Raw genomic sequence first — 13,662 nt, forward strand, 5'->3', positions numbered from 1 at the left:
AAATACAAGGGAGAAAGGAAAGTTAAGGAGTAGAAACAATGAATGACAGAAACGCAAGACAGAGGAACAATCAAGAAAAATAAAAATGAACAACCAAAAAGGAGAACAAAACCCAATAACATCGACGAAAGAAATACAAAAAGAAAGCGTAAAAGTGTATGAAAAATGGAAATGGAAGAAAAACCGACTAAGATGAAGTAGATGTAAAAGAAAAAGATAAAAAAAGAGGAGAAAGAAGAAACAGAAGAGAAAACAGAGAATGATGAAAAGAAGGAAAAGAATAGGGGAAAAGAGGAAGAATAATAATAAGAAGGAAAATTAGAACAGGAGAGGGAAAAAAGGAATGAGAAAAAGAAGATCACGAGTAAGAAAAGTAATGATAAAAAAGGAGAAGAGGAAGAAGAAAAAGAAGAAGCAAGAAAAGGAAGAGGCGAGGAAAGGGAATGAAATTGAGTAAAAGAAAGAGATGGCGAGCAAAATAGAAGCAGAAAAGAAAATTTGAACGGCAATTAATAAGATAAAGAAAGAATTATGGAACAAAAATAAAATAAGTGAAAAAGAATTGGAGACAAAAGAACAAAAACAACATAAACCAAATGCTAGTACGGCAAAGAGAGTAAAGAAGAAAAAGTTAAAGGAGGAGGAGAAGGAGGAAAAGAAAAAGAAGAAGAAGAAGAGGAAGAAGAAGAAGAAGAAGAAGAAGAAGAAGAAGAAGAAGGCATGATTACATAAATGTACTTTCTTTTACCAGAGAGTCAGCTCAGACTTTCGGTAGGTATAGACGCCGCGAAATTGTTTGTTCGGGACGCCAGTTCTGCTGTACCGGGATCAATCGACAGTATCGATTTATTGGAAATGTATAGATTTTAACGACGCATTACCTCCCCTGTTATCTTTCATATATACAAAATTGCACATACATACCTAGATATATCACGCATACGCGCATTAAAATAATCACACGCATATACAGGGTGACCCAAAACAAACGGGCCCCAACTCTAATTAGCCCCCGTTTCTTAGTGTTTTCTCCGAATGAAATGAACTTTGGTCATAACTAGTTTATTATATTCAAAACATCACATCCAAACACTAAGGTCTTTCGCTCTTTTTTCTACGTTGACTGTAAAATGCTCAGAAAAACAATTGAATGTCCTCTATTTTTGGGGGGTCACCCTGTACGTATATATATGCACAAACAATATGAATCCTCCATTATATCTCTTTATATAAATTAGGTTGATTTTATATATTTAGAAGCTTTTATGCGTAGGATTCACTCCTAAACTAATTAACAGATCATTATGAATTGTCAAACGCCATGCGTAAAAGTGGCTAATGTGGGCTATATTCAGTTAACTCTAGTTTCATAAAACAATTTATATGGAATTCTTTTTGATGTTTTTATGACATTTTTATATGTGAGAATTAAACCATTTCAGTTGAGCATTTAAATTACAATTAAAAGACAACAATTAAGAATGATTCCCTGAATTTTAGTTTTTCCGCAAGACCTCTTCAACGTAATCCTTACGTTTTAGTTATTAAAAAAATATGTATAATTGATTTTTATTAAATCCTGAATCTTCCGTATGATATAGGTATATTTTATGCATATATATATATATATATATATATATATATATATATATATATATATATATATGTACAGGATGACCCTCAAAAATGCATACACTCTTTAAATTATCTCAACTTGCTACATGAATACGCTATACTACGTTGCCAAGAGATGCTTACGTATAAAGAATGACACTTCCAGCAGGATGGAGCATTTCCCCAGTATCATCTTCACCTTAACGCATATCTTGATAGTCAAGTGCGAAACACATAGGTAGGACGAAGAAGAAGTATTGAGTACTGTCCACACTCACCGGATTTGACCACTCCTCATGGATGTTTCTCTTTTTGGGGGCGTAGTTGAGTGGGTGGGTCATGTTAAACACAGGGTTAACCCCACAAACCAAGCGACAATGAAGGAGTTGAAAGCAAGCGTTGAGAGAAGACCAGTTGAACTGATTAGAAACGGTTTTGATTCAATCAATGAGCGTTGCAAGCTTTTCATGGACCTCAATGGCCAATAATTTGAACACGTACGATAATTAAATGGTTTCAATATTTGTTCAAATTATTTGATGTATGAAACTTTTCTTTCTTATAATAAATGTTCGTTTTATGGCCATTTAAAAAAGTGTATATATTTCGTTGGGATACCCTATATATATATATATATATATATATATATATATATATATATATATATATATATATACATACATAAACACACTACACTCACACACAGACGCACACACACACACATATATATATATATATATGTATATATATGTATATATATATATATATATAAGATAGAGGCATATTCAAATAGATATTAACCTTATTGGCTATAATCGTGCCCCTCCTGCTGCTAACCCCGCCCGCTCTACGCTGATGTGTCCATCATTCACACTGAGGAAGACCGAAGGATCTGGCGAAAATATGTGCTTTTGAAAGAAAATTCTCGTTTTTTTTTTTTTTTTAAATCTGTATTCCTACACGTCAATACATAAGAAATAAATACAGAGAAGATATAAAAATTTATATATTTCTCGTATTTATTTTCATATATATATATATATATATATATATATATATATATATATATATATATATATATATATTTATATATATATATATATATATATATATATATATATAATTCTACCCTATGAGATGAAGACATAACACAGAACACGCAAGGTAACATACAAATATCTCTGCATGAGGTTGCCAAGCTAATCAAGAGCCTTGATTCCAGTAAAGCAACTGGCCCTGACGGCATCACAATTATAGTGTTAAAAAAGCTTCAACCAGAACTTGCTCCCATACTTACGAAACTAACCTTCTTAGTGACACGCAATATGGTTTCCGTTCTACAAGATCTACAGCAGATGTGCTAACGGTTATATCTCATAGGATTAGTGAATCTCTTGACAAAGGCTTCTTTTCCAGGGCAATTGCTCTTTACATATCAAAGGCCTTCGACAAGGTATGGCATACAGGCCTATTTCACAAGATTTCCAGCTACGGTATAACTGGAAATGTTTTCTCTATCATTTAATCATTTCGCTCACAAGAGTAATGGTAGATGAACAGAAATCAGAGGCATGTAGTATTAATGCTGGAGTCCCTCAGGGGTCCATCCTTGGCCCAACTCTCTTCCTGATCTCCATCAATGATCTCTCTAAGCACATACTTAAATCATTCGTTGACATCTATGCTTATGACACGACAATCTACGGCAACACAACAAAGGCTGTAATTGACAAAGTTCTCTCTGATTCTCTCTCTCCTCTGATCTCGAGCGCGTGAGTCAGTTTGGGAAGACGTGGCTGGTTACCTTTAATTCATCTAAAACCAAACTCCTATCTTTACATCATCAGCGCTCTGATTCTCATCTAGCATCAATTGAAATGGATGGCTCTTGTCTAGGAGAAGCCCTATGTTTTGACAAACTTCTTGGTTTGACCTTTTCTCCTGATCTGAAATGGAACCCGTACATCAAGTCTGTTGCCAAGGTCGCTGGAAAGATGGTGGGAACTTTCTATTGCTCCAGAAGATATTTCACTACTGATGCAATTCTCTATCTATATAAAAGACAAGTACGTCAAAGGATGGAATACTGCTGTCATATCTGGGCAGAGCTGCTAAAAAGAGCCTATCCTACCTTGATTGAGTACAAAATAGACTTCGTGGCTTAGTGAGAATGCCCTTTTCTCTTCCCTACAACCTCTCTCCCACAGAAGAGACGTTGCGAGCCTATCCTTGTTTTATCGTTATTTTCATCGCAGGTACTCGTCTGAGATCCAATCTCTGGTGATCCCTCGCCAATCTTTTACCTAAAACACCCGTCTAGCTGAAATCACTGTCAAAAATTTTCCCCATTCTTTGTCTGTGCCTAAATCAAAACGTAGATTCCATGAACAAAACTTCTTTCTTAGAACTGCACGCTTGTGAAACTCTGTTCCGTCTGCTTGCTTCCCACCTGACTACAACCAGGATGTCTTCAAGTCCAAAGTAAACAAATTCTTGATGAACCGCCCCCTTAAGTAGACACTTTATTAAATCTCCACACTAACGTACTTCACATGCAATAACCCTTATCCCTGGGTAGTTTCCGGGCTTTGATAGGTGGTGACCATATATGTATATATATGTGTGTACTCGATGATCTGAAAAAACCGATGAAACAATTACACGAGCTGTTTTCAACGAATTATAAACTTAACTTTTCGCCAATAGATAATTTTTTTTTTTAACTACGAAGCGGAAAAATTCCGTTCTCTTAACTCAGATTTGTATATATTTCTCTCCCTCCTTCTCTTTTTCTCTCCATGTTCCTCTGTCACTTTCCGATTCTTTCTCTCTCTCTCTCTCTCTCTCTCTCTCTCTCTCTTGGTTTTTGTTATGGTAAGTAGCTGCGAATTAAATGCTATAATATCAGTTTGATTCACAGTTATCGATTAATAGAGATTAGTATTTAATGCAAAAATGAAACCAATTTTCAACATATTCAGATATCAATTTACAATATAGAACGAAATTTAATCAACGTGCTATAACTTTTGACCGTTTTCAGCGGACTAAAATTCCTCTCTCTCTCTCTCTCTCTCTCTCTCTGTCTCTCTCTATCTATCTCTCTTTCTCTCTCTCTCTCTATATATATATATATATATATATAACAGTACTGTATGTGGATTGGATGACTCTTTCTATCTATCTATCTATCTATCTATTCACACACACAGACACACACACATATATATATATATATAGTATTGGTTTACTGTTTTATTTATGAGCGCATTTTTTGCCAAATTCTGAAAAAATTTTTTAAATGTATATAAATTTAATTAATTTAATCAAATTTACTTTTATTAATGCCTGATACAGTCTCATTTTATAGAGGCTTCCAATAAAATACTATTTTTTGTTATTTCCATGAAAATACAGACACAAAATCTCCATTAGAGTACGATTTTTATGAAGCTTCATCCTTGTCTGATTCTGTTTCAATAATTATGTTCATATAATACGAAACGTCTTATTCGAATGTTTACGATTATCGTGTGATTATCTCTGTTTGTTTTTCGTTCTGTTTTTCAAAAAATCGATACCTAATTTCAATGATTTTTTTTCCTAAATTAAATTCTGATGAGGTCGAAATAACAAAATATTCCAAAGATAAAATATTAAGTATTCACACACACACTCACACACACATACACACACCTGCACACACGCATACATACGCACACATAGAAGGGGCCTAAAGCCAGTAAATAAAATTAACCTTTGCTTTAAAAGGTAGCGTTATTCTAGGCCATCAGGAATAAGCATTGAAATAGCAATGCATTAAGTTATTTATAAAATCAGGTTTAGTACGATTCAGAAAGCAATGATATTTTTCGAACAAACAGGAAGTTTCGGAATGATGCACGCAAATAGGGCTCAACTTGAATTTTACAGACAGGGTCTTATATATAAGACTCTGTCTGAAAAATTCAAGTTGAGCCCTATTTTTAAATTAAAAACAGGGTCAGAAATAAGCTGCGCGCATCATTCCTCCCCCCCCCCAATATATTTATATATATATATATATATATATATATATAGAGAGAGAGAGAGAGAGAGAGAGAGAGAGTAATGTTTCATTATTACACAATCATGAGGTTATAATTAATGCTGGTCGTGTGGGAAGAAAATTCAGTTAACAAAGTCAAACTTGGCTTTGAAGGCAAGCGGTAAATGGTATGAAACCATGTAATAAGTCACTCATGAGAGACTTCAAACAAGCAGAAAGTTTGTGAATAATGTATGCAGCTAATACGCGGCCTTATTCTATTATTCAAATATCCATCCCCCCCACACATATATATATATATATATATATATATATATATATATAGTCATCAGCATACATTACTGTTTCGATGTTTCACAGCTCATTAGTGCGGCTAGTCAAGCAACTACCTCAAGCCAGGATTGAAACCCGACCGTCTGTACGACAGTCAAGTGTCCTAACCACTACGCTATCGGCTGCTGCTGTGTGAGTCGTGAGTTTAACGATGTTTTGACATCGTCCGAACTACCCAAGCTAGATACTTTGAGTTATACGTGGTAAAAGACGAAATAGAAATGGTCAATACTTTAGAAGAGCTGAGTATATATATATATATTTATTTTAAAACCTCAAAATATAAACTTAATCCATTATAATCGTTTCCGCAGAAAAAGGAATTCCTTGTCTGTTTCTTCAGACGAAACATGTCAAAACCTATATATATATATATATATATATATATATATATATATATATATATATATATATATATATATATATATATATATATGCGGGTGGACGGGCGGGCGTGTTATAGGGAGATGGCGGAGTGCTCAATTATGCACTTATGGACTTGTAAATATTTTTTTAATGAATACTATATACATACGTATGTGATCATGCATCGCTTTCTCCAGTTTCTCGGTAAATCAACTGTTGTAGGGTAAGGAAACTTGGTTGTGCAGACCAATCTTTACTCAACTTAAACCCAAGGTACAGCTTGCAATACAAAAGAACATAACGCTCCTGAGACATATTGTAAAGACAGTGACATATGAACAATGTACATATACAACAATAAATAGTGAGGTAAACTAAGTAATGAAAGCGAGACACCCATATGCCTGCACCGATGCTGAGCTTGTTTCCCGCCAATCTCCAAAACATAAACAAATATGAAAACGCTCGCTAGCGAAGTATGAAAATGTCACAGTAACAACAAAGTTAACCTACAAAACACATATAACAATCTTCATTCCTAGAAAGAAAATGGCACCACTGTAGGTATGCGCTGACACAGCAGACCTTAGACAAACTAGAACATAATTAATAATATACACAAAAACCCATGTACACATCACCCCCCTCTCAGCCAAAGACATATATACACCTGATTTAGTCCCAGCCATAGTGTATAGGAGGTTTTGAGATACGAGTAGATTTCCTTGTTTCACATGGAGTGTCATTTTCACAGTTCAATTGTTGTACCTTCTCAGCAGCAGTCTCGTCCTGCACTGAGGCTGTCTGATCCTCTACGTTAGGTACCACAAGTGTTAGATGAGTCTGTCCAGGTTCCTTAAGGTAAGTTCCTTGAATAGTTGAGGTGTCAGGACACCGGGCTAGATCACGGACAGATACCGTAGACTCTCGTCCGTCAGAGTACCTGATGGTGGCATAGTTCAAGAAGTTCAACCTGATCCACAGGAGGGTCATTCTTGCTGCTTCTTACAAACCGTCGCAGCAACACAGTACCAGGTGTCATTAACCAAGAGGGCAGAGAGTTTCCATGAGTCGAACGTCGTTGAAATGTAAATAACCTTTCATGTGGCGTGGTATTGGTAGAGGTAGATAAGAGTGATCTTAAGGAGTGCTGCCCATCTGGAAGAAACAGGTCCCAGTGAATATCAGGCAAGTTGCGGGACTTGCGAGCTAATTTGACAGATATCCAAACCATGCCATTATATTGTTCCACTTGAGAGTTGCCTGTGGGGTGGTATGGGGTCGTGCGACTGGTTGCAACTCCCTTTTGAGAAAAGTAGTCTTTTAGGTCCTTAGACTTTAAGGAAGTCCCTTGGTCAGAATGAATATAGTGTGGCATTCCACAAAGAGTAAAGATCTGCTCCAGACATATTATCACTGTCGAAGTGTTCATATTAGGACAAGGGACTGCGAAGGGGAAGCGTGAATACTCATCAACCACTGTCAGCATATAAGGGTTACGTGAAGCAGTAGGTAAGGGTCCCTTGAAGTCAATGCTGAGCCGCTCCGTCGGAGGTGTGACTTTTATTAGCCTCCCTTCTGCAGGATTGTAAAACCGAGGTTTTAAGTCTGCACAGACCCTGCAGGAAGCACAAGTCCTCTTCACTTCCTCTGTGGAATAGGGGAGATTTTTTTGTCCTCACAAAATGCAGCAGTCTGGTTACCCCTGGATGACAAAGCCCATTATGAAGATCTGTGAGGGTTGATGATGTAAAAGCTGAACAACAAAATGCTCGAGTGAGAGTATCTGGCACCACATTTTCCTTCCCTTGTCGATTTCTTATAGTATAACTGAAGGCTGCAAGCTCCAGTCTTCATTCTTGGATCTTGCTATTCTCGATCTTGGTACGTTTTCTACAGTCAAACATGAATGCCACAGAACGTTGATCAGTCACATGGTTGAAGTGAAGACATGCTAAGAAGTGGCTCCATTTCCTTACTGCTTCAATAATAGCAGTAGCCTCTTTTTCAACTATGTGTTAATGCAGCTCACTCCCTTGTAGTGTGCTGGAGATAAAAGCAACAGGTCTGCCTCTCTGGTTTAGTACTGCAGAAACAGCAACATCAGATGCATCACACTCAACCTCAAAGGGCAAGTTTTCATCTACAGAGTGAAGAGTGGCCGCCTCTAGTTCACCTTTGAGCTCATTAAATGCTTGTAGTGCTTTTTCATCAAGTGGAAACTTTCTTACTTTCACCAACGGTTGTATTTTCTGCGAGAAGTTTTGAATACATTTAGCATAGTAGGCAAACATTCCTAGTGTCCTTTTTAAAGATCCAGCATTTGATGGTGCTGGAAGCTCCAGTAAAGGATCAACACTTATGACTTCCTCCCCCACACAGTACCCAAGAACATTGATGGAGTTAACAGATTTTATAGTTTTTGACTCAGTAAGGGTTATGTTCCTCTGACTGACAACCTTCAAAAAGCGTTGCACATTTTGGTCGCGCTCCTCTTGCTTGTGACCAGCAATAGTAATATTATCAAGGTATGGGAAGGTATCTTGCAAGTGTTCATTCTTGATTAACTTGTTCATAGCCCGCTGAAAAATGGCTACACCATTTGTGACTCCAAACGGCACCCTGCAAAACTTGTTTTCCGCCAGTCCCCAAAACATAAACAAATATGAAAAGGCTCGCTAGCGAAGTATGAAAATGTCATAGTAACAACAAAGTTAACCTACAAAACCAATATAACATCAACTAATCAGGTTAAAGATAGCAAATGTGACAAGTTAATCGGCCGATATAATGAGAGTGTGATTGATAAGGAAGGAGAGAATACTTATTTTGTGAGTCGATATATCGGCTAAGGAACCTGGCAAATGCGTTATTCTGTACCCTTTGATTTGAGTTTCTGGTGTTATAAAATTTCAAGATATTTTAAACGTAAAGTTACATTTTATAAGGTCATACTTCCAAGAGTCAGTTATATAGAACGTTTGCATTAGACGTCATTAACTTTTATCCGAAAATGAGTCAGTTCTCTTCATAAGATGTTTACACATGAATTTTCGTTCCATTTTAGGGGAATGAGTATCAACGAATTCTCTACGCTTCTAATACTTTTATTGTCCTCGGTAAATTTTGTTAAGCAAATTAATTGATTGCCTGCTCTAGTCCAGAACCGATGGTAGTGTACGGTAGAAGATTTACATGCTTCTCGCGGTGATTTAGTTCACGGTATATTTAATCTACATTGCACTGTAGAAAAGTGACTGTTGATTTTACAAAAGTATAACTATATAATGGCTTTAATTAAAGATTAAAATATAAATTTTACGTATGATGTCTTACTTTAAGACAGTAGCATTTATTTCGAACACGCATTTATCTTATGAAAGAATCTACTGTTCATTTCATATGCCAACTTCAGCCGTGATAACATATCTGTGACCTTGCAGAGTGGCAGGGGCGACCCGTCTTTGGCTTGGATTGTATGATGATCGACGAATGTTTCACACTCCCACATGTTTATTGTCATCGAAATCGGTGAAATCTCGCAGTGACTTACATTACAATACATTGTTGTCCACATTGCACTGTAGAGAACCTATTGTTTCTTTTATAAAATTAATTCATATATAATGGCTTGAATAAAAGTTTAAAATTCAAAAGTCAAATGTTATACGTCAATTGTGAGAAACCTTCATTTCGAAATGCCACTGTCATGTCAATTAACTAAATTTCGGACCTTTCGGCTTGTATGGTAATAAAACTACTCAAATTCAATTGTGATGTAAGGAGTTTACTTTGGTCAAAATCACCTGTTCCTTGGATCATGGGATTATTTCGATTATCGATACGCATGGAAAACATTCCAATATAAAACCTATCTAACAACACTGCCAGGCATATAAAATACCTTTATGTGAGATTTCATAAACACTGGATGAACTCACAGACTCACAGACACACAAAGATATATGTTGGTTCTTAGAACCATGCAGCTTTACTTTGTATCGTCTATCGTATTAGGAATATGCACATTTTACCAATGTAAAAAAGTAAACCTTGTCTGATTACGATTCTCTTTCTTTCTGTAAAAACGCTGACACATACAGAATTGATTCCAATCAATATAAGTAAAATTCCTCTAATGCAATCTTCGATATTAAAAAAAATCATTTATTCAATTAATTCGATTCGCACGTACGACGAATAATATATTTACATTTTTTTTAGCTCTGAATATAGAAAAAAAGATTTTTTTCGTCTATGTAAGTCTCGGTTCCTTTTTTTTTTTTCATTATTTTAGAAATGATTTTCTCTCAAAGAAGATTCTTTGCGACGCGTCAGACGATGAAAAGGAAAGCCTATCATTTGACGTCGAGATTTAATTGACCTAAAAGAGTTTACGCTTGTACCTAAACGAAGCGCGCATTTGATGCTCGCAATTTGTTTTGGTTGTTGCTACCCACCCAAAAAAACAAATAAAACAAAAACAAAACTCATGAGTACGCAGAACACTATATCAGTTAACAATTAGTAATGTTAGTTTTTATTACACTTTTTGTCTCCCCACAAAGCATTATGTCATTTGAACATAAGGGGGTACAATTTGGAACCATATCTTTCGATACACCATGTAGGGAGTTGAGCAGCGGGATGTTCATTCATACTACAATGTTCACTTCTGCATGTTAAGACAACCAGGAAAACAGGAGACCAAGAGAGAATTCCAATGTCTAGTAGTTCGAAGGAAGAATCTATTAGATTATAATTTTTTTCGGTAGCTTGTGATCTATATAGTGATAGGTGGGAGTGTGCTTCTTGTCTGGTTAGAAGGGAATGTTTATATTGTTATAAGAAATTAGTATAATGAAAACAAATTAACATTATTATTTGCATTATGCGGCTACTGTTCTCATCTTGAGTGCTGTTTACAACATTTCGGGCGATTTAATCTATTTCAAGTGCATCTTGTGTAACTCGGGCATCTTTTTGTTGAACTCGAGAATCTTTCTGTCGAACACGCGCATCTTTTTGTCGAACTCAAGAATCTTTCGAACTCGAGAATCTTTCGAACTCGAGAATCTTTCTGTCATACTCGAGAATCTTTCTGTCGAACTCGAGAATATTTCTGTCGAACTAGAGAATCTTTCTCTCGAACTTGAGAATCTTTCTGTCGAACTCTAGAATCTTTCTGTCGAACTCAAGAATCTTTCTGTCAAACTCGGGCATCTTTCTGTCAAACTCAATAATCTTATTTTTCGAACTCGAGAATCTTCTTGTCGAACTCGGGAAACTTTCTTTTGAACTCGAGATTTTTTTCTCTCAGACTCGGGAATCTGCAAAGAATTTGAAGAGTACTCTTTTTTTAATCCACGTTCGTATTATGCTCTTCATCTGACAACCATGCGCAAACAGAAATCCCAACTAAGTTACATCGACCGAAACGTTCCATAAATAGTACTGAAGTAGTATTTAAATAATAAAAATGCTTAATTCTCATATAAATTTAGAAGCGAAATAAAAAGAAATAAGTATTTTAGAAAACACATAGAAATTCTTGAATGCTTTACTGTTTCCATGAATAGAAAAATGTGACGACATAATTATTTGGGTGTTTTGCTTCAAAATGGGGTAAAAAGGAGCTGAGGAAAGATTTGTAAATCATATCTGTGAATAATTAAAGCACATGCACATGTCGATACACATGTCACGAAGCTTTGTTTGAATTTTTTTTTTACTAAGAGAAATATATACGAGGGTCTTTCACAAAGTAAATTAATGATTGCTGTACATGGGCGATTTTTCATACACGGGCCATTCCAAAAATAAAGTATTTTATTTTTTAACCCGAAAAGTTAAAGAGTTACGAAGGCGCGAGTGGTATCATTAACTGTTTTCCAAAATGTATTTTTTTTTACATAGTCACCACCATTTTCAATGCACTTTTGCTACGAATTCAAGGACGCATATTTACATCTGACGCACGTCCATGGCAGAGATTGTTTTCTTAGAGTCTCACACCGTCAATATCTGCAGTAGAGAGAGGAAACTTTCAGATCATGAAGGTATAAATTCAGTCATCATACAAATGCAATTTGCAATCCTCTCTGATATATTCCGGTTGAATAAGAAAATAGGATGTATTACTTTTGGACCGCCATTGTCGCATCACTTCTGATAGTAGAATAAATTATGTTATCTGTAAGTGACCTGATGCTACTGCACCAGGCCGTCTGAAGATACCGGCTTTCTATTATTGCTTGTTTTCTTTCCTTTTCTTTTATATCAAGATTTAATCTGGTCTCCTTGTTTAAAGCAGATTTTCATATTATATATTAATATTCCGCAATAATTTAACATTATCACTCTCCATCGCACTTTACGATTTTTTTTACTGCAATTCAACCGTTATTTCTTACATATAGCTCAATGGATTTTTTTTGGCAATAATGTCATGATGTCTCTTTTACTAGTTTTGAGCTGACTACTAAAGAGGATGTGTTGTTCATTATCACTTTTCTGTTTACGCAGTAGACAAAGGGGATTTCATCCGTTTTCTCAATGCGATAGTTAATATATCCTGAACGATTGTTACTGAGCGGCACATATTAGAACATCTTTCCCAATCTTCAAGTTACATTATGATAATCATTGCCACTGTCTTTGCTAGATCCCTACAATTGACGAGGCATTTCCTTCTCACGCAACTTCTCTTTCACTTTTAGACATTCCTTGTTTTAAATTCTTTGCTCCTTACTAGTTTGCTCATTGACAATTTTTTGCAAATTTTAACACCCACTTTAGCAGCTTTTTCTTAAATTTGGAGATTTAAACTTCCAAACAGTTTTCTTCTTTTACACATCGTTCCACACCTATAAGTACACGATTTCCCTCTTTTCTTTTACGTAGAACCTATGGACATCACACTTTGGGTGAAGATATGCATTCATTGTCATTATAATCTATATCTTCCTGTCAACATCTTTCAGTTTGTTTTCTTTCATAGCATCATAGCAAAGTATAACAACTCTCCATGTGTTTTCTGCAAATAATTTGCTTTTCCCGATCACTTCTGGCCTAAGAACTAACCGTGGTCTTCTGTAATATTCGCCTTTTAGCATTCTTTTCTTTTTATCTTATTCAATTCCACAATTTCTAAATAGGTTTATTGTTCCTTTCCAACCACTTTTCCCTTTTCCCTATGCAAAAACTATATTCTTTCATTCGAACAAGTTTCCCTTCTCAAATACAGCGCACGGCATTTTTCCATACCAAATCCTGTACCTATACTATTATTGAACATGTGA

At 35.6% G+C, this 13,662-nt stretch overlaps 1 protein-coding gene across 1 annotated transcript; it reads right to left on the reverse strand.

Moving 5' to 3' along the window:
• Positions 1 to 7,295: 7,295 nt before the first annotated feature.
• On the reverse strand, positions 7,296 to 7,793 carry LOC145296186 (uncharacterized). Its single transcript, XM_080142396.1, has one exon. The coding sequence runs from the start codon at positions 7,791 to 7,793 to the stop codon at positions 7,296 to 7,298; it is 498 nt and encodes a 165-aa protein (XP_079998522.1).
• Positions 7,794 to 13,662: the final 5,869 nt, after the last annotated feature.

This window comes from Euprymna scolopes, chromosome 16 (assembly GCF_053919585.1).
Source record: "Euprymna scolopes isolate OS-2025 chromosome 16, ASM5391958v1, whole genome shotgun sequence".
Classification (NCBI taxonomy): Eukaryota; Metazoa; Mollusca; class Cephalopoda; order Sepiida; family Sepiolidae; genus Euprymna; species Euprymna scolopes.

Excerpts from the sequence above, each read along its gene's own strand:
- LOC145296186 (XM_080142396.1), bottom strand. The coding sequence starts at position 7,793 with ATGAACACTTCGACAGTGATAATATGTCTGGAGCAGATCTTTACTCTT.